Source organism: Talaromyces marneffei, chromosome 5 (genome assembly GCF_009556855.1).
Source record: "Talaromyces marneffei chromosome 5, complete sequence".
NCBI classification, from domain to species: Eukaryota; Fungi; Ascomycota; class Eurotiomycetes; order Eurotiales; family Trichocomaceae; genus Talaromyces; species Talaromyces marneffei.
The window spans coordinates 263,482-283,180 of NC_072352.1; the positions used below are offsets into that span (position 1 = coordinate 263,482).

Consider the following 19,699-nt stretch of genomic DNA (forward strand, 5'->3'; position numbering starts at 1 on the left):
ATGTGTATTTAACCTGTATGAATCAATTTAACCCCGAAGCGCCATGAAGTACAACACGACAGAAAGGAGAAAAGACTGGAAATCAATCATGCAAGTTGTATAGTTTGATTTTTGAGCATATGTAATAATGTCAATCAAACTTCTAGACTGGACTAGTCGAAGGGAAAGGGTCGTGTGAATAATGCAAAATGTATGGTTGTTGAGAAAGTTTATGCATACAGCTTGTCGCTATCGAGTCTATTTGATTGGCGATTCCGATCGGAGTTGCTCTTTGGATGTAGCACCTGTCGCACAATGAATCCCTTCTCAGACTCAGGGCGAGGTCGAGCACTATCGCCATGGTAAATTTCACAACGGAAACGGAGGAATTTGCCGCCGTTCTGCCAGATCGTGATGATATCGCCGGTGTAGATTTTGCCAAAAATCCAGACTTCGCTGCCGTTATCAATCGTTGGACCACGACGAAGTTCAACGTCATTTACCCAGATGCGATTGCGTGTCTTTGTTGATAAGATTGTCATCACATCTGGCATATCTCTCCAGTCGGCTCCTTCAGAAATTAGTGGTTCGATACCTGGGCTCCAAAACGTAACTTCAATCGCATATGCTGGAATGCGGGTGTCCATGCGATCCGGATACACAAGGGTTGCCAAAGGCCCACGACCCCAGGATGTCATTCGATCTTCCAAACGCAAAGTGAGTTCGAAGATAGATCCAGGAACAGTCATCAATCTACCAAGCAAAGGTCGAGGCTTTAAAAAATTCGATAATGTCAAGCTCTGGGGAATTTCACTGGCAATCGTTCTAGTCTCCATTTGTAGACGGTCAGAATAGTCACTATCCGTCGTCGGAGGTAGATCGTCGACTATTTCTCGGCCGGTGCGAGCATCGACGGTCACGGCTAGCTCATCTTGTTTGTTCTCATCGACACCGTCACTCGAGGGACCCTGAAAAGAGTCGCTTCGCGGCATCGAGCTTTCGCTGGCGGTATCAGGAAGTGGGAGTTCGATACGACGATGAAAAGGGAGGGCTTTTGGTGTAACCTCGATTGCGGAGTGTTTGGTCTGTGCCGGGTCTGCACTTTCCTGATTAGCGGGCGTTACCTCTCGTACAGAACGGCTTTGGGGTGTGCCCGGCTTGACATCTGCAGCTGCAGGGTCTTTGGAAGAGGTATCGTGGGGTGACATGTTGAGCTGTCCCACTAGGCTATCAGCCCCTAGGAGACTGGGTGCGGAGCCAGCGAAATCGGGTTGGGGAAATGAGTAGACTCCAGCAGACAGATCATCCGCATCCACCTCCATCGACTCACCAGAAGATTGATCGCTCTTCACATCGAAGGCACGAGGACTTAGATTGCCAAAGATGCCGGAGCTACGCAAAGCAGATGACGTGACTTCGCCAAAAAGTCGATTTGCCGTTGTAGCTTGTAGATTTGACGGCACTTCAAGAACTGAGAAGCTGTTTATGGGTGGTAGCGAAGGATAGTGGATGGAAGTTTCCGCATCAAGGCGCGGGCGTTTCAATAGTGTTTCTTGTGATTCTCCACCTATCACAATTTCATTGTAATCGCCATGGTCATTGATTGACAACTGAGACGCATCTAATTCATCTTCCAAGGCTTCCGCAATCATGGCGAGCTGGTCATCCTCCAATGGGAACTCTTCGGAGTCAGGGTAGTCGTCAATGTCCGGAACATTTGCAATCCAGGCATGTTTAAACAACTCCCTTTCGGTGGAACGCTCCTGCGGGTCTGTACGTAAGAGCCTGGACACGAAGTCTATGGCTTCTTCTGACACTCCTTCCTCACGGAGAAGATCGTAGTCTACGTCTGTTGTCATAATTGTTCGAAGCATTTGGGCTCCCCTGTCATCCCCACGACCGGTATATGGTGGTGAGCCGCAGAGAAGATGGAAGAGTACCGCTCCTAGTGACCACATATCAACAGATTGATCATATGGAGAAGTTCGTGGCGGTCTAAGACACAGGCATCAGTTGAAGCGTTCAAACTAACCATAATAAAAGAGAACATACGGATCGCCAAGTCGACGGCGCTTTCTAGCTACGCCCTGTCTATAGTTGTCATATTCGGGGTACACTTCTGGCGCACAATAAAGCAGAGTGCCACAGAAGGTTTTCATGAAGGTCTCCTCTTGCACAACTTTGGATAGACCGAAGTCAGACAATTTCACTCTGAGAGGGTCAACAGACGATATAAGAATATTATCCGGTTTGATGTCTCGATGTGTGATTTTGCGCTTGTGCAAATACTGTAAAGCGTGTAAAAGCTGCCGAGCGATGCTTTTAACCATGTCTTCGGCGATCTTTCCATTGCTTGCCAGATACGCTGACAATTCGCCTCCTGCAATATACTCCATGATAATGTAAATCCAGCGATCATGTTCATGATGATCAACATATTGGACAATGTTGGGCTAGAAGAAAAGTTAGCCTAGGAACGCAGCTTGAATGCGAGACTACTTACGTGGCGAAGATCTTTCATAATTTTCATTTCATTGTCAACTTTCTGATCAAGGATCCCATTCTTCATGAAGCGGCGTTTGTCAAGCTCCTTGGCCGCATACACAATACCATCTTGCTTTGTTGCTAATTTGTAGACAGTAGCAAAAGCACCCTTACCAATTTGCCCCGTGACGTTGTAGATCGAGCCGCCGGTCCAATGCATCCCGTAAGGATTTCCCAACGTCCACTGAAAAGCTGTCTGTGGCGGAGGAGCACGAGCTTGCAAATTTTGGACCTTTGCGTTATGTCGTGCAACTCGATCTAAATACGCCACCAGGTTCTGAGTGTATTGTACTTGGAACCCGTCTCGAGAGGGAATGCGTACGACAAACCGTACTTCCTTGTTATGTTTGTTGTCTGATGCCACGATAATAACTGAGCCGTTGACGAGCATACGGGTGGTTTGGGCGTTACGTTTCCACAGCCGAGTATCATCTACTACCGTACCATTTGTTGACAAGTCTTGTAGCATCAGAATCCCATCATCGTTCACAAATATGCGAAAATGGATATTAGAAATATGTTTTGATGCGACTTCGGGACTCAGAAGCACGTCACATTTTGATGGATTTCGTCCAAAGACAAAACCCAGGGACAAGTCATGGACCGAGGACGACATCCGAATGGCAATATCGCGAGATGATGAATCGATTGAGTCGAACTGGAACTCATCGCGTTGGAGGACGTGCTGATAACCCTTTGGCTGGCGTGAGGTTGCATCAACAGCCTCGTGAGCTGGATGAGAGCCCGGGTGCAAGATGCAAATAATATCTGATACATCTTGGTCGTGTAGGCCAGAGTTATGTGAGCCCATACGACGAGGGTCGGAGTACGGCTGCGTCGACTCTTGAGTTGGATTCACCTCCATGGTGCCAGATGCTTGATGAGTCTGTCGAGGAAGAGAAATCAGGAAGTAAGGCAGATATTAAATGCTCGATAGTAAGGACGGTGGAGAGTCAGGTGAGGCGGGGTGAGTCCGGGTCTGTATTCGTCGTCGGGCTGGCTAGTAGAACCATTGACAAGCTACCCCTAGCGGTTTAGACGAAACTCTTTCCAAAAAAAAAGACTCCAATGACCTCGACTTGTCCTCACTGCTGTCTAATCCGAGACACACTTGTGGTATCATGGATAGCTTCCACTTTGCTATCCAGAAATGAAGCTTTCCAAGTTATTTGTGTTGAACAATTATTCTTCTCTTGATTAGGTCTAATGCGTCTCATCTAATCATTTCTAGCATGATAGTTAGGACGGTTCTGTCAAGAAATGTGACGATTGCAGCTAGGTTTCTGGGACTTGCGAAATCTGGGTTGCACTTGAGATCACATCAGCACACGATCAAAGATACTACTGACGAACAAAGCATTGCAAGACAGCCTACACGGAAAAGACCGATATCCAACTATTTCGCCCAACTTCCCTGCCAGGCGTCCACGAAAGTTATCGTCCCGACCCGGATACTGTTTCGCTGGAGATGACCGAAGGTGGGGAGGGATGTGGTTGTCTGGCAGGGTCGCTGTCGTCGTCGTCGTTGTCCAACAAACGCGCGGAAACAAAAAGGGGAAAGCGGCAATTGTCCTGATTGTGAAGAAGGGACGAAGCTCAGCCTCTTGACTGGCTAGCTTGGACAATTTGTAGTTTGGATTGGCCTGCAGCAAGATAAATAATGGCGCTGTTATTGTTTATCCGCTCCGGGCAGGCCAGGCATCAACAGCCCGGAGCCTCAGGCTTCTCCAGTAAGGAAGGCTGTTGGATTAGCGGAACTGCCATTGACGCTCTGTGATTGGCTTAGCCTTGCAATGCTCCGCTGGGCATGGTGGGGCGGGATTTGCGGGAAAGTGCCTCTTACTGTTTTGGTCTTAGCGCTCCATTTCTGCTTCATCAGGCCTTCATGACTCGACGAGTGGTACAGAGTTTACAGACAGGACATCAATTCCTTATCCTCCAGACAACTTTCTGCTCGCCAGGGTTTTAACTGAGGATTCCGTACTCGGCATTCCAATGATATATTCTCCTTTCTGGCTATATACATTGACATCCAATACACCTATCGCGTGCCATACGGCTTGCTGGTGTCGGTACTGTGTTCAAACTTGCCGCTTAATGCTACCTGAAAGGCGTCATCGAGGCGGCGTAAAGCTTCTTCAGAGACCTCTAATACTAATTAGCATTTGCCTTTTTTCTTGGTTTAATAATGGTGAGAGGACTTACGGTAATGGATGATCAGTCTGTTTCCAAGAAGCTGCAAGCCCTTTTCCTTTCCTATCTCTGTAAGGTCGTTCATCCCTAGCCCAGACGCAGCAAGGTCTAGCCATACCATGTTCGTCTCCACGGGATTTTGAAGTTTTGCTCCCTTTGAAGTCCACATTTCCGCAACACGTTTCGCATTAACGTGTGTTTGCTTGAGCTTGCCGCCTTCGCCGTTGGGATCGGGTCCGAATGTTTCTTCCACGGCAACTCTGGCCGCTGATGAAATCACACCAGCCTGACGAGTGCCACCGCCAATCGACTTACGGAACCATCGGGCCCGTTCAATGAATTCTCTTGAGCCGATGATGATGCTACCAATTGGTGCTCCAAGACCTTTGGAGAAGCAGAGACTAACACTGTCAAACAAGCTGGTATACGCATCCAGACTTCCTGCACCGGACACAACTGCTTCCCATAATCTAGCTCCGTCGAGATGTACCTTAACATTGTTGGCATGTGCCCATTCAACGATTCTCTTCACTTCGTCTAGCGGCATTACCATTCCGTCGAGCGTATTCTCCAGACTGATCAACTTGGTTGGGCAATAATGGACGTTCGTTGGTGCAACAAATTTAGCCTGAAGATCTTCTAGCGTAAGATACCTGCCATTTTTCGGCACAATGCCTTGAACTGTGGCCCCTGTCCACATACTGACACCTCCGGCCTCGTATTGAAGGATGTGGGAACGGTGATCGCACAGGACGGAGTACGGAGGCTGCGATAGATGCGTGCGAATGGCAACCTGGTTACCCATTGTGCCGGACATAACAAGTAGAGCTGCCTCGTGCTTTGTGCGGTCTGCGATATACTGTTGCAACGAGTTGGTGGTTGGGTCTTCGTTGAAGACGTCGTCAAGTAGGGAGGCTTGGGTAATGGCTTCGAGCATCGAAACGGTTGGCTTCGTCATCGTGTCGCCTGGATCGTACATATCAGCGAATGCACATAGCAACAGTATTTAGATGACTGTACTTACTTCGCAAGTCAAACTCGGCCGCCCCCAGACCCTGCCAGGTATTAGGCTTGCCATTTCCGCTGGCTGAGCGTAGATCCGTAGAGCCCATTGTAAATCTGCGCAAGTGAATTGGCTTTTCAGTAACCGAGCGGAGTAACACCCGAGTGAAGCGATGACCGAGAATCAATGCGTTCTTCATAGATATATATACGTACGTACATATATGTATACAGGGATTCTCTGCGCAGGAGCCTGTAGAGTTTAAATGCTTATCGCGAACCCGAGTGAAGAACAAGCTTATCTCTGCGGGTCTTGGCAGGCGCCTTGTGACACTCTCCTCACCGCCCTCGCATCTCAGCGCGAGTTATCAAGTTCTACGGTTGTACCGGTACCTGAACGGCAACCCGAACTACGGAGTACTACAGAGTAACTCGGTGATCTTCCGATATCCTTGTTTTCCTTCGCGTATACTGTTTGCAGCCCCTCTTCTGGCTTAACAAACAAGGAACACAAACAGAGTGTTCTGTTTATACCTATTCGACTGGCCGACTGAATGGCGTTCCCCCTCAGCTAGCAACCAAGTCTTCACCAGTCACCATGACCCTCACCCATCTCAGCCGCCCATCGATACTATGCCAGTGCTCACGCTGCTCCAGCTCCGTAGCAGCATGCGAAAACGAGTGGGCGAGATTATCCGACACATACTCTACGGTGACGGGATGGCTAAGCATCGATATGAACCGGATCAATGTCTCTTCTGAGAAGAAGCAGATTCCTCAGTCATCTGAGCTGGAGTTTGTTCGGGGTCGCGTAGTTCAGGATATTGTGTGCAGGTTATGTCACCAGAAACTCGGTGGCCTTGTTCATCTTGAGGCAGAGTACGTACCAGGTCCCGTTAGCGATAGCAGACGCGATCGAAGCTAACCCGAGCAGAGCGAAAGTATTCTGGAAACTGTCCAAAATGTCCTTTAGGGAAATAATATCTATGCGAGAATCACACCCATTATTTGTCGAGGGCTCTATGTCCTGGCTTTTAGCACCTATCGAACAAACCATCGTCCCGAACGAGTCCGCAAGCAATACCTCCCTTTCCGCGAGTCGTTCGGAAGCAGTATTGAGCCAGACCTTATACAACCAAGGCGCTAGTCTCAACAGAATATCCAATACAGTCGAGGAACTACACGATACCATGTCTGATCTCAAACAATCATTTAGGGCACTACGATTGGAGCTGAATACTACACCTTCGGCCCGCAATCCGGAATATCACGGTGACGAGGCTATGGAAATGCTCAGGACAGTGTTGAAGGAACTACAGCACAAGGCCGATGAGATAGAGAAGCTGAAACTGGAGAATGAATCGTTGAAGTTAAAGGCGAGGTATATGCAGGGCCGGTCGATGGGTGGTGCTCCAATGACACCTCGCGTTCTTGAAGATGCTGCTATGCCGGAAGTGCAAAGCCCGGGTTTTCTCAACGAGAGTGGGAAGAGAGGGTTCATAAGTGGTAACACTCAACTACAGATCACGCATTCATTCAACGAAGAATTTGAGAGCACCAACATGGAGCACACGGCAAGCCGTGAGGTCATTCACTATGAACCTGCTTCAATAAAAGTACCACTTAAACCAGCCGCAGATATTGTGCCTGGTCCACAACGGCTCACAGAACTAGAGCAAGGTCCGGGACTTGCAGCTGGGTCTCGACGTCGAAGAGAATCCGGTGAGCCAGTCGCCAAGAGACCAAGGCTCGCATTGGAAGAAGACCAAGAAAGCTCCGAGAGCAACATCGACATTGAATCGAATCCACCGCCTAGGAAAAGAGGCAGACCTGCCGGGCGAAAGTCTCTGCAATCGACTTCACGGACCAATCCCCAAACACCATCAACAGTGTCAAATCCTGGAGCAACGTCCGATCCGAAAACGAACATTTCTGCAGGCGCAGAACAACCAATGACAGAAGTGAGAATGGCAGACGACGGTCCAGAGAATACACAACGTCGCCGAAGATCGCGAAGAGGTCGATCGAGAACAATGACATCACAACCCACCTCACAGCCAGCTTCACGACCGCCATCGGTATCTCCAAGAGTTACCCGCGGCGGCACAAAACTAAATGACGAAGGTACCGCCCCCACCACGAAATCTGCCGAAAAACCGAGTCTCGAGAATGAACTACCCAATCGAGTAGGGCGGTTCGAAATTGCAGTTAATGTAGCGGAATTAACGCCAGAGAGTGTCGTGAATGAAGATGAGCTCTTCGCCCGTTTACCAGGCCAAGAGAATGAGACGAGCAAGGATAAGACTAGTGATGAGAATGAGCAACGGCAAGCCAAAGTAGCTGCTAGAGAGATGATCGTCAAAGCTGCCATGGAGCGGGAGGAGGCTATGGCTGATGGTTAGCATTAGCGATTTACAGAAATGAATATGAAATGAATCATCCAAAGTGTTGTATTTCTAGATCAGATCTTCATCTTCATGCATGGCGAGATGAAGAGCACTATTTAACACACATAAACCCACATCCCTCCCTCGCCCTCTCACAAGCTCGCTTCAACATCTGCTCTTCTCTGTCGGTCCATTGAATACTCAATTCATCCCACTTCTTTTTGGCGTTGTTGTATTCGTCTCGATACGTTTTGTGCATGGCGTGTAAGCGGGTAACTTCGCGTGGATCACCGGTGCCGGAGTACACAATGAACAATGTACACGATGGTAGAGAGTCGTAGATGCGCTTTATGTTGCGGACTGTTGTTGCGACTGTTGCTGCTAGGGATGTCGTTGTTGATGGCGTAGTTGTGGTTGTATCGATAGGTACAATCTCTTCCCCAGGAGGAACAATAGCAGTCGAAACATTAGCATTATTCGGATCAGGTCGCCGATTACACCACCCCCTAGCAACCTCCAACTCCCTGAGCCTTGCCCATGCAAAATCCACCCCATCAGCGGGGATACTCATCTTCGCCTCCTCGCCTCCACGAACTGCTAGCTTCACTCCTTCAACCACTTGGTCATCGTTATCACAACCAATAGCAACAGTAGCCTGCGCACCAAAGCCTCTCTCGGGACTACCCCAATCAATTATTGCTCCTGTCCTTCCTTGCGGTTTGCCCGTCTTGACGGCTCGCCCGAGGCGCCGGAATATACTTTCTGTGTTGGCATCAGAAGTGCCCCATCGTTCACCCTTTTCACATTTTTGTTTTACTAGTTCCAAAACTGCGCGGGCGTCTTCGATGGAGTCATGGCCGGTTTGACCCTTTTGGATTTCTTTGCCAAGGTATTTTTGACAGAGCCATTTTAAAGAACTTTTTAATGGGGGGCCACGGGGGTGAGGGTATATGATGGCTGTATCGATTATGAAGGGGTGTGTGAGCTTCAGGGCTGCAAGGTCTGAGTTTAGTGAGTGTCCGACTAGGACAGTGCGTGGCGTGAGTAATTCCAAAAGTTCTCTTTGAATATCTGCAAGTGTAGTCGTGACGGGATCGAGCATCTCTTTCGTAATGCCCGAAAATTGTGTTAGATAGTTGATAATCGGTAAATCCGGCTTGACGAGTTTATCCAAGACCACCTCGCCATCCCAGTTCACCAAACTGATTCGTGTGAGCTCGGACTTTCCACCTTCCGTGATACACATTTCGCAATCTAGAGCTAGAACTTCTCGGCCAGCTGTTATGCTTCCTTTTTGCACTTCAGACTCGGGAGGCTCTCCATCAGCCAGTGATTCGACGCGTGTATCTACCCAGCCATGTTCCGCCGTTGTGCCTGCACGCTCTCTTATCCTGTGTTCAGCCTCCTGTTCGGGCTCTGTCTTGAAATAAACGGGGTGCAGGACGTAATCGTTCTCACGCAATTCAAGCTTTGGGGCAATAAATGCAGTAATTGGTGTACGTTTCGATACGAAGTGCTTCTCATTTCGCGGAGGACGCGGACCTTTCACCTTAGCCTCTTCTTGCGTCTTTGGTAATTGGGACAGTAGTATGGCTTGTAGCGGAGAATGGACTTTGTTGTATTTTGTATCACCGGGCGCTTTGACTGGCCAGATATGAGGGAACATGTCGGCCAATTCCAGGAGAGGTTCGGGCAAATTTTCCCGACTCAGGCCCTGGGGGTTAAATCGATGAGACCTGTCAGGCAGTGGGAGACCTTTTTTCCATCGTTCAAATTCCTCGTCGTGTGAATTTTTTTCGTCCTCCTTCTTGTCTGCAGATTCGTCCTTTGTCACCTCCGCGTTTTCATCGAGAGGTATCGAGCCGTTGAACATTCCAATCTCCAATCCCGGAACCATAAGAACGACTACCTTTCTCACATGTCCTGAATGTTTCATCGAGATCCATTGCGGCGCAATCCCATCCGCAAAGCAATAGAGCAGCAGACTCTGTAAATCCGCGATACGAATCGAAGACTGTAGCCTGCCTTCGACGTACGTCAAGGTCGGATATTTTGTCTTTTCTCCATTCTCTCCCCTCTTTCGCTTTTTGTGGGACACGACGCTGGTTGCAGTTTCAATCTTTGTCGCAGATCCTTCTTCCCCAACCGTACATGTCGGCGAGGCCGATTCTTGTAATCGCGACAATGTCTCGCCGATGCCGATTCCGCCAACGGAGGAGGCCATTACTGGGTCGGCATAGTCATCGGGATCGCGTTTTCGCTTTGCGCCATGAGGCATGATGACGGTGTGCCTGTGACAATTGATATAGGGTATGCAAAACGTATTCTAACCGGCTAGCATGCTGATAATGCCTTTGTCCCGCCTTGAAAGCGATGCGGAGTTGGATAGCTTAAGCAATTTCAAAATTTAGGCTGGGCGTGATATGAGGCGATCTACGAGATATGATTGGCCAATCTCTTCTGACTGTGGGGACATTTGTCGACAGCTGGGGGTGCAGGACTAACATTATTCCGGTATTGTCAGCTGTCTGTATCTGGGCCGATATATAACAAACAATACTCCGTACACGCCGCTTTAAAAGTTTGAAGGCGTCCAGTCATACACAGCCAATGCATCTTATTAGATTGATAAGCCATCTTTTTTCTCGCTGGCGCGAATTCCCACTAATCACACGAGCAGCTCTTATGTTGTTTCTTACACTCAGTATTTAGTAATCTGTATGCCGGCTATGAGTAATCAGAGATTATGTGAATCTAGGAACAGTGAAAGCTTTTGTCGAGTTATTTGTCACCAACTGTTCCTGGCTAAGTGATGGCGTCAACGCCGTAATAAATCTTTTCCGGAGCCGAGCGCTTTTTCTGACTCCGCGGGGGTCCTTCAAGGGATCATTCCTCATTGTTTCTTCTACACACTGCTCTCCAACTCACTACTGTCTTATTCTCAAACTTCTCTGTATCGGAAACTGCACGTTCGACTAAAGGACGATTGTCAATCGCCAGTCTCGTGCCTGTAACTCGGTATCGCCTTGGGTCAACCCTGCCATTACCCTCGCCTCCCGCATTTTATATCAACTAGACAAAATGTCAACTCTCCAAGAAATCACCTCTGAATCCGAGTTCGCTCAGCACCTCGCCTCCCTTCCCCCATCAGCCCTTCTAGTTCTCTCATTTTACACACCCTGGGCCGCACCATGCACTCAAATGCGCACAATCCTCAACACCCTCGCCGGCGGATACCCAGTTACTTCGCCACCCAATATCTCCTTCGTTAGTGTAAACGCCGAAGAACTACCGGATATCTCAGAAGAATACGATGTCACCGCCGTCCCATTCTTGGTCCTGATTCGCAACAAGAAGGTCCTTGAATCAATAAGCGGAAGTGATGCCGTCAAGGTCCGCGATGCAATTGAGCGTCATGCCGGTCAGGCTACTTCAACAGTTCCGGGGTCGAAATCGACTATTCCACCCGTTCTTACCGCAACACCCCGCGAGCCTGCTGTTTCAGGAGCAGCTACAGACATTCCCACCGCTGGTGCTGGCGCTGACCCAGCTGCCGCCGCACCCTCCGTAGCCGCCGCCACAGCAGCACCCGCCGCCTCCGCCGAAGAAACCAAAGAAGCCCTCTTTGCGCGTCTCGCCGAGCTCGTCAAAGCCGCTCCAGTCATGCTCTTCATGAAAGGTACGCCGAGCGCACCTGAATGCGGGTTCAGCCGTCAGCTTGTGGGAATACTGCGCGAGAATGGAGTCAAATATGGATTTTTCAATATTTTGGCGGATGAGGATGTGCGCCAGGGATTAAAGGAGTTTGCAGACTGGCCTACATTCCCGCAGTTGTGGGTTCAAGGTGAGCTTGTTGGAGGTTTGGATATTGTAAGTCTTTTCTCTACGATATATATGTGTGTTAGCTTGCTAATTTGATGTTATGTCATACAGGTCAAGGAGGAAATCAGCGCCGATCCTGATTTCTTGAAGGCTTATGCTGTTCAGCGGCCGACTGCTACGGCTTAGGTAGATATTTTTCAAGAGATAAAAGGATAGTTATACCCCGGCAATTCGTTAACTTGTACAATGACAAATGGAAGAATACACCTATATCAAAGTCATAATATCCAATTTTCTTTCCAAATTATTGTGGTTTACTTTGCTCCGGAGCAGTCGACATGGATCATGGAACTGTATGAAGCCATAACCAAGAATTGACACTATTTACAAGAAGCTGCCCGCTCTCACCATGATCCTTCGGCGAACTCCCCAGCGTTCCTCTTCAAAATAAACATCTTACTATGCACAGCATCTTCATCAACATAAGTCCCAGCCAACCACCTCTCGCCGGACGATGTATCAAACGCGCGGCGCGCATGCAACACCCGTCGATTCTCAAATATAACACACTGACCAGGCTCCAACTTGAGCTCAAAGATGCGCTGGGGATCCTCAATTCTCTTTTCGAATTCTCGGATTGCGGAGAGATAATCTTTCATCTTGACAGGCCATTCAGGAGATTCTGATGACTTGATGTGGTATGGTCCCTGGAAGGGAGGAGAGTAGTTGACGTGAGTCAATGTTCTGTCATTGGCAGAGTTGCCATTGTCCGGTATTTCAAGAACAGGTCGTGTAGTCCGGTAATAATTTTCCTTATGGTTGTAATGATACGGAACATTGTGCGCGGACAACGTCTCCCATGACTTGCGGTCCAGATCCCTGGCGGCACCAAACGCGTCTACAAATAGCGATTCCCCTCCTTCACATGAGTTTCTTAGGCAATGCAACAACTGATAACCCGGTGGGTTGTGGACATAGAGCAGATCCATATGGAACCCCAGATTGAGGTTGGTGTATGCGACATTCTTTGCCTTGGGATCATTTCGTACATCCCAGGTTGACCCGTAAAAGGTGTTGCGCAGTGGGCCCATTCGAGTAGCTATATTACTGACCATCTCACGTGAGTCGGGGATGTTCTCTACGAATAGGAGGCCGTATAGAGATAACTTGTTGAGAGCATCTCGGAATAAATCATTGTTTGACATCCAGTCGTTATAATTGATCCATGGTTGATGCTTTTCCATTTCGTCACGATCCCAGAATATCTGATGTTTGCCGATTCCCACGGTCTTGTGGTGGAAGTATGCTGATGGGTGTGAGATTTCGTCTGCCGTGAGTCTCGTCACGTGCGTTTTGTCGTTGTAGCCTGGGACGTCCTTGTTCCAAGATATTTCTAGCACTTCCTTTGATTCTCCATCTGAGCACGAGTCCTGTACCCATCGTATCTGGCGAGGAGCTATATCCTCGGGAATTTCAGCCGTTCTGAAAGAACGCTGTTTGGTCTGCGGGTCAACGCAGCGGGGACATTGACATGCGTCGCGTAGTTGAATGTAGTGGACATCGATATTCCGGTCATGCAATTGATTCAAACGACTTGCCGGGAGTCTAATTGCAGCTTTTGCAGCACCAATATCCTTCACAAGGCCTTTGTGGTCGTTGTTTGCGACCGACGGTTCATCTCCAAATTGCCGAGGTTGGGAATATCCTCTCGTCCAGGTTGGAATTGATCCTTTTGCTGAGGCAAGGGCGGGCCTTGTTATTGTGGTAGATATCCATGATAGAGCAGTTGATTTTCGAGGAAGGAACATCATTTCAATCAGTCGGTCGCTCTGTATTTTCGGAATACCTTCTTTCTCAGTGATGTTGGCCCCTCAGTCATGGGATATAAATGGGGGATTGCGGAGAGAGATAAGCTGCATGGCCGATAAGGGTTAGGGCTGTATCATAACCCTAGCTTGCCGGACTGAAATTTACTCTGGCTCTTGTTGGAAGCCTGCTAATATGACCGAGGCTAATCTCAAAACGGTCAGGACTTTCAGCCAATAAGAGGCTGTAAAATGTATATTAGCATCTTGGCAAATACCCACGATAAAGGGGAAAGAACGAGTAAAAAAAAGGGCGACGTGGGGGCCCAACATAGTCAACAACAAGGACACATCGACTCACATATCAATTTTGTATGGTAACCTATGTTACCCGTTTACTAGCATATACGTGGATTCCAACAGCTCTTTCCTTCATTACTGACAGACGATATTTTACAGCTATCCCGGATGCGGTTGTTGCAGCGCATAAATCCAATCGGCTGCTCTCATTGGATATCAACCGGTCCTCATCACAAGGATTTGCCAAGAGAACTGCTTACTAAATTAGCGTCCACAGTCTTGCACATAATTATGTATGGCAACCTATGTCCAATAGTTTCCCTTCAGATAGACACACAAGACACACAGAATACGATACGTTACACGTTCCCACTTTATTTCTCAATTACTTTGAACAACATCAACTGTTGTATACCTCTTTACAAACGAGAAGATAAGTACTATGGGCAGCTCGAGACCTTACCGGTCCCGGCTAATTAGGCCGTACGTATATTAACTATAACCCTGTTCCTTTATCATGTTTTTGTTCTAACACGCTCTACCTAGATGCGATGGCTGTCGAAAAAGGCGCATTGCCTGTATTCGCGACAAGACAGATGAGGATTGTTCGCTCTGTCGCCACCGAAATCAACATTGCACTTTTGAAGATGCCCCTCAGGTTCGACGAAGGTTGGGCAACAGGCAAAAAGCACATCCCAATCCTCCTTCAGTAGCTGCCTCGAATTCGAATGCTAGTTGTGGCAACGATAGCCCAGAATCGATTATCTCACAGCTGGATACATCTCCCAATGGCACCACTGTATTCCCCAATAGGACTTGTCTCTACGTTGGCTCGAGTGGAGATCATGATCCCAACCTTCTAAGACATCTCGTCTATGATGATCTCGGTCGCTTTGGTGATGATCTGTGGACTGTTTGGAGAGTTTCCAATCCAGATACGGAGCTTTCATATTTGGCGATTTATCCGAACTCCCACTTGGATTGCCACGAAGAAATGTTCTGCCAGGAGAAAATTGACTCTATGTTTGGTCCACATGAAGATGAATTAATTCGACTTTACTATGCGCATTTCCATTGTTCTTATCCTATTTTGGAGTCAGAGGAGGTTTTTTGTGCACAGGTCAACAGCCAAAAGATACCCTCCTCTCTCCTCTCGATTGTGTTGTATCATGGCTCTCAGTTTTGGTGTTATTCACCGCTAGCTACCACTACACAATTACATCCTAACTACGAGATTATACCTTGGATTTTTCAGAGTTTAACGTTCGAGGTACGAACGCCGAATCTGCATGTGATTCAAGCCATTTTATTGTTCATGCAGGTCATCCCTGGTCAAATTCGAGCACCGAATCACCCCGGCTTCTGGCCTTTGACAAATATGCTTGTGGGCACCGCGCAAGAAATCGGACTGCATGTCAATCCCGAAAATTGGAATATCCTACCCTCGGAACGGAAATTGCGCCGTATTCTCTGGTGGGCAGTATTCACGCATGACAAGTGGATGGCACATACACTAGGTCGTCCTTCTCACATTGTGTCCCATAATTGGAACGTGAAGCCCCTCGCTCTGACAGACTTTGCCGACGATGAGAATCGAATATCAATTGAGGGTATATCATATGCCCAGGCTTTCATTTCTCTCTGTTCATTGACTAGAGTACTCTCAGATGTGTGCGACAACTTTTATAGCATTCGCGCAAAATCTGAAACCAGTCCCACTGACGTGGTGTTGAGTAAAGCGGAAATATATCTGTCCGAAATTCAAAAATGTACCTCCAAAATGCCGGAAATCACCGTTGAGAGTCCTATCCACGACTATACTACCAAGCTAATGGCGTTTTTTGTATCTCTCTCTGCTCTCCGTGCAGCTCTGAGTGCCTCAAACACACAACAATCGGATCGCGCAGGCTATACTGCCAGTTCCATCATTGAGCTGATACGAGATCGCCTCTTTCCTATTTTCGAGGCCTTAAAGACAGCCCGTTCGACAGGCGTATGGCTTAGCTACATGCGAGGAAGTCTGACCATGACCGGTTCTCTTTTGATTACCATACTTCTTTCAAGCGTGGAAGAGCAGGATTTTCATGATCGACAGGTTCTTTTGGTGCAATATCATAACTATTTGAAAAGTTTGGGTGATCTACATACGCAAACAGGTCATTTCGAGTTTACACTTCTTCCTCTCAGGAGACTGAATTTGATTATGGAGCAACTTTTTGGTGCCGAAAGGACTACTTAACAATACAAGAGTTATTTCCGTCAGTCTACCTTTTTTAGATGGTAACCAGTGCATATGGCTTAAGAAAACCCTAACATTTCATTGGCAAGTTTTCGAACTTTTCTTTGTCCTTCAGTCAATCCCTCTTCATTCTCGTCAAACTTGAGCAAACCCAAGGTTCGACGACCATCATCAGTGAGAACATTGTCTTCTTTGGCACCATGGTCTTCGTGTTGATTCTCCTCCTCATTGGCATATTCATAGAGAGCAAAGTCTTTGGGAGGCGCTGCTCTTCTGAACGCATCTCGAACACCGACCAAGGAATGGATGTTGTATGGGGTGAGTGGATTGCAAGCGTTGTAGGAGACACTAGAATTGAATTTTCCTGGATGGAAGCGGTCGACCTCGTGTACCAGGTCACAATGCCAGAAAACATAATCTCCCGGCTTGACAGGTGGAATACCGACAATACTTCTTTCAAGGTCTAGGTGTGGGTGGAAATCTTTGGTCGGGAAGAACTGCGTGTTGCCCGGACGAGCCCCAGGAAATGTAGGCTGAGAATCATCAAAAACCTCACCGTCGTGGAAAAGAGGACGCAACATCATGTACGCCACAGATAACTTCAGACTCGGGAGAAGCCGCAATGTTCCTTCTCCGGTTGATGTGTGTCAAAGGGAAAGCCAGCCTTGCAGACTTCGCCAGCATGAGCATGCCGCCTCAATTCCGTACAGGTCGCTCTTTGCTCCGATACGGTGATCCACTGTCCACGCATCCCAGTCCTGCCAGTTACCGGTGAATATATCCTCATAGCTAGCGCGATTCTCTTCATCCTCCCAGCGCTCAATAGCACCGCTATCCAAGTGCGGTGGCAAGGTATATTCGGCATCCTTGCTTGGGTACCGAATCCGAAATCGATCTGGATAAACAACCTGCGAATCAAAATCGAGTGGAAGTGACTTGTCATTTATGTGCCAAAGGCCAGACACAGCTTTCATGGCTTTTAGCACTCGCGGATTGCTTCTCATTTGTACTTGAGGCCGTGTCCACCATAACGACCAGTTTTGTGGGTTATCGTGAGGATATCCTCCGACATTGCGGTGTTTGCGGGTGTATTCGAGGAGTTCTTGCTCCCAGGCTCTGGCTTGCTCTTCGGGGACAACGTTGCGGAGGACAACACAGCCTCGTTCGCGCACAAGGTCAGAGAAGTCTGCAAGCAGCTTGCCATCTACACGATGCTCAATTAGTTTATGCTGGAATCAATAGAGCCAGCCTGTGTCTTACCGTTCAGAAGCACGTCATTGAAATCAATCTCCGGGACCATCTTAGGTCCCATCTTTTGAATAAAATCAATCTCATCCTTAAGAGTCTTGCATATCTGAGCATAAGATTGGATGACTTTCTGTTTATTCTCTGGCTTGACGAGCGACTTCTTAATCTCGACGAACCGTTGATCCAGCCGAGGAACAGTCGGCTTCCGTGGGAGCAGACATTGCACCTGAACCGTGCCTGTGGTCGTCGCAGTTCTCATTTTGATTCCAAGAATTGAAAGGCGTGCAGTATGTTGTTATCAAAACTTGATAAAGTAAAGTTGGTGGCTTGCGTTAACAAGGACGTCTCGACAATCCTGATGTCGTTTTAATAGATGTTTATCGCGGTCGCATGATCGCACGGTGTCTATGCTTTTACATGCAGGATTTCTAATAAAAAGTACAATACAATAGCCCATGGGCTAATAAGCAACATGATTCTACAGTTGCCCATTGGGTGTAGTTCTTTGCGTGTCTTCACCCGCGGGCAAGCACTCTCACCCGATGCTAAAATAACTAAACCTCAGTACACGGGGAACGTCTCCACCAAAACACAAAAATTGGAGTTCTATCCAATCGACGTTCTTGAGACGTTACAAGTTGCCCGCGGCCAAAAAATATGGGGATTGTCCCAACTTTTGACTTATGGATCCGAGTCTGGCTATCCTGAAAATGTTGATAGAGAAGCTGTGGCCACTGATAAGGCGGACGTCCTTCCAACCACCATCCAAAATCTGATATCTCGACATGGTCAAAGGTTCTCGAACATGGTTGTTATAAAACTGCTTCTATATCCCTTGTCTCCTTGGCTCGGTTGATTCCAGCTAAATATTCAAGGTTTTACTCTCTGATCAAATTCTTTTCCACCTCGGATCACTTCGCTTGATCATCCTCAATCCCGATGTGGGACTCACTCACCGAATCCGCCAAAACGCCTCGGCGTGGAAAGAGCAGGTGAAAACCGACATTCGCGTCGAAAAATCTCAATTCGACGAAGATGGCGCGACAATCTGGGCAAACCAGGATCTCGAACCTACACCACGCAGCAAGCGCAACTATCACTGGTACAATTATCTGCTATACTTCATCGGTACTGGATTCAATAACTGGACCGGCGGAAGTGGTGTCATTGGAGTTGGACTAGGATGGAAATCCGCTATCATCATTGCTTTTACAGGAAATATGCTTGCCGGTACGCTGGTGTCGCTCAACTCAAAGGCTGCTGCAAGATATCACATCGGGTTCCCGGCTGTTGCGAGATCTGTTTATGGGATGTGGGGATCCTCGTATCAGGTTGCTGTTTGTGCTATTTTAGCAGCGGTTTGGCACGCGACAAAGGTGTACGAATGCGCGAGTTATCTAAACATCATGATGAAGGCGATTTTTGGGCACCATTTTACCGATATCCCGAACCATGTGCCGGCGAGTATCGGGTACACGACTCAAGATTTTTTATGCTATTTTCTCGTTTGGGTTCTCATGATTCCTTTACTCTTCAAACGCCCATACCAGATGAAATGGTTCTTCACTAGCTCTGGTATATTGAGTTTCTCGGCTATCTTCGGTCTGTTCATCTACTGTATGGTGAAGTCAGGTGGTAGAATCAGCTTGGATCAGTTTTCAACAACAAACGACTTGACACCCACGCAAAAGAAATGGCAACTCATCTATGCCTTTTCAAGCACCATCAGCAACGGGTCAAGTTACATCGAGTCGATTCCCGACATGGCTCGCTGGGCTCATTCCCAATGGAGTCCGATCTATGTCACCCTGTTCACAAACTGGGTATTCAATCCTCTCTCCTCCGTGCTTGGAATTTTGGGTACTTCGGCACTTCAGGCTGCTACGGGACAGACTATCTGGACACCATGGGATATCATGTCATACATGCTGGAACAACACACTTCGGCCGGTTCACGATTTGGTATATTTCTGCTCGCCTGCACATGGTTCTCTCTATCACTCAGTCAGAATATCTCGTCTAATATGATTCCCTTTGGCTCGGATACCACGATGTTATGGCCAAGACACATTACCATGACCCGAGGTTTCATCATTGTCCACCTTCTTGCTTGGGCTATCTGTCCATGGAAGATTTACGCATCTGCAGAAACGTTTTTTTAATTTCATGGGTGCATATGG

General features: G+C 48.0%; 10 protein-coding genes across 10 annotated transcripts; 4 read left to right on the forward strand and 6 right to left on the reverse strand.

Moving 5' to 3' along the window:
- Positions 1-209: 209 nt before the first annotated feature.
- On the reverse strand, positions 210-3,388 carry EYB26_006412 (uncharacterized protein; the record flags this gene model as incomplete). The annotated part of the gene is made up of 3 exons (XM_054265688.1): positions 210-1,974; positions 2,032-2,432; positions 2,483-3,388. 3 exons carry the CDS (start codon positions 3,386-3,388, stop codon positions 210-212), a joined length of 3,072 nt encoding a protein of 1,023 aa, XP_054121663.1.
- A 1,176-nt stretch (positions 3,389-4,564) lies between these two features.
- Positions 4,565-5,828, reverse strand: EYB26_006413 (uncharacterized protein; the record flags this gene model as incomplete). Its single annotated transcript, XM_054265689.1, has 3 exons — positions 4,565-4,671; positions 4,729-5,682; positions 5,741-5,828. 3 exons carry the CDS (start codon positions 5,826-5,828, stop codon positions 4,565-4,567), a joined length of 1,149 nt encoding a protein of 382 aa, XP_054121664.1.
- A 488-nt stretch (positions 5,829-6,316) lies between these two features.
- Positions 6,317-8,120, forward strand: EYB26_006414 (uncharacterized protein; the record flags this gene model as incomplete). The annotated part of the gene is made up of 2 exons (XM_054265690.1): positions 6,317-6,597; positions 6,653-8,120. 2 exons carry the CDS (start codon positions 6,317-6,319, stop codon positions 8,118-8,120), a joined length of 1,749 nt encoding a protein of 582 aa, XP_054121665.1.
- Positions 8,121-8,217: 97 nt separating this feature from the next.
- Positions 8,218-10,383, reverse strand: EYB26_006415 (uncharacterized protein; the record flags this gene model as incomplete). The annotated part of the gene is made up of 1 exon (XM_054265691.1): positions 8,218-9,771. The coding sequence occupies one exon, from the start codon at positions 9,769-9,771 to the stop codon at positions 8,218-8,220; it is 1,554 nt and encodes a 517-aa protein (XP_054121666.1).
- Positions 10,384-11,186: 803 nt separating this feature from the next.
- On the forward strand, positions 11,187-12,113 carry EYB26_006416 (uncharacterized protein; the record flags this gene model as incomplete). Its single annotated transcript, XM_054265692.1, has 2 exons — positions 11,187-11,975; positions 12,039-12,113. 2 exons carry the CDS (start codon positions 11,187-11,189, stop codon positions 12,111-12,113), a joined length of 864 nt encoding a protein of 287 aa, XP_054121667.1.
- A 218-nt stretch (positions 12,114-12,331) lies between these two features.
- EYB26_006417 (uncharacterized protein) lies at positions 12,332-13,738 on the reverse strand (the record flags this gene model as incomplete). Its single annotated transcript, XM_054265693.1, has 1 exon — positions 12,332-13,738. The coding sequence occupies one exon, from the start codon at positions 13,736-13,738 to the stop codon at positions 12,332-12,334; it is 1,407 nt and encodes a 468-aa protein (XP_054121668.1).
- A 736-nt stretch (positions 13,739-14,474) lies between these two features.
- On the forward strand, positions 14,475-16,271 carry EYB26_006418 (uncharacterized protein; the record flags this gene model as incomplete). The annotated part of the gene is made up of 2 exons (XM_054265694.1): positions 14,475-14,515; positions 14,579-16,271. 2 exons carry the CDS (start codon positions 14,475-14,477, stop codon positions 16,269-16,271), a joined length of 1,734 nt encoding a protein of 577 aa, XP_054121669.1.
- Positions 16,272-16,330: 59 nt separating this feature from the next.
- EYB26_006419 (uncharacterized protein) lies at positions 16,331-16,852 on the reverse strand (the record flags this gene model as incomplete). Its single annotated transcript, XM_054265695.1, has 1 exon — positions 16,331-16,852. The coding sequence occupies one exon, from the start codon at positions 16,850-16,852 to the stop codon at positions 16,331-16,333; it is 522 nt and encodes a 173-aa protein (XP_054121670.1).
- A 66-nt stretch (positions 16,853-16,918) lies between these two features.
- Positions 16,919-17,778, reverse strand: EYB26_006420 (uncharacterized protein; the record flags this gene model as incomplete). Its single annotated transcript, XM_054265696.1, has 2 exons — positions 16,919-17,475; positions 17,532-17,778. The coding sequence occupies 2 exons, from the start codon at positions 17,776-17,778 to the stop codon at positions 16,919-16,921; spliced, it is 804 nt and encodes a 267-aa protein (XP_054121671.1).
- Positions 17,779-17,991: 213 nt separating this feature from the next.
- EYB26_006421 (uncharacterized protein) lies at positions 17,992-19,681 on the forward strand (the record flags this gene model as incomplete). Its single annotated transcript, XM_054265697.1, has 2 exons — positions 17,992-18,327; positions 18,395-19,681. The coding sequence occupies 2 exons, from the start codon at positions 17,992-17,994 to the stop codon at positions 19,679-19,681; spliced, it is 1,623 nt and encodes a 540-aa protein (XP_054121672.1).
- Positions 19,682-19,699: the final 18 nt, after the last annotated feature.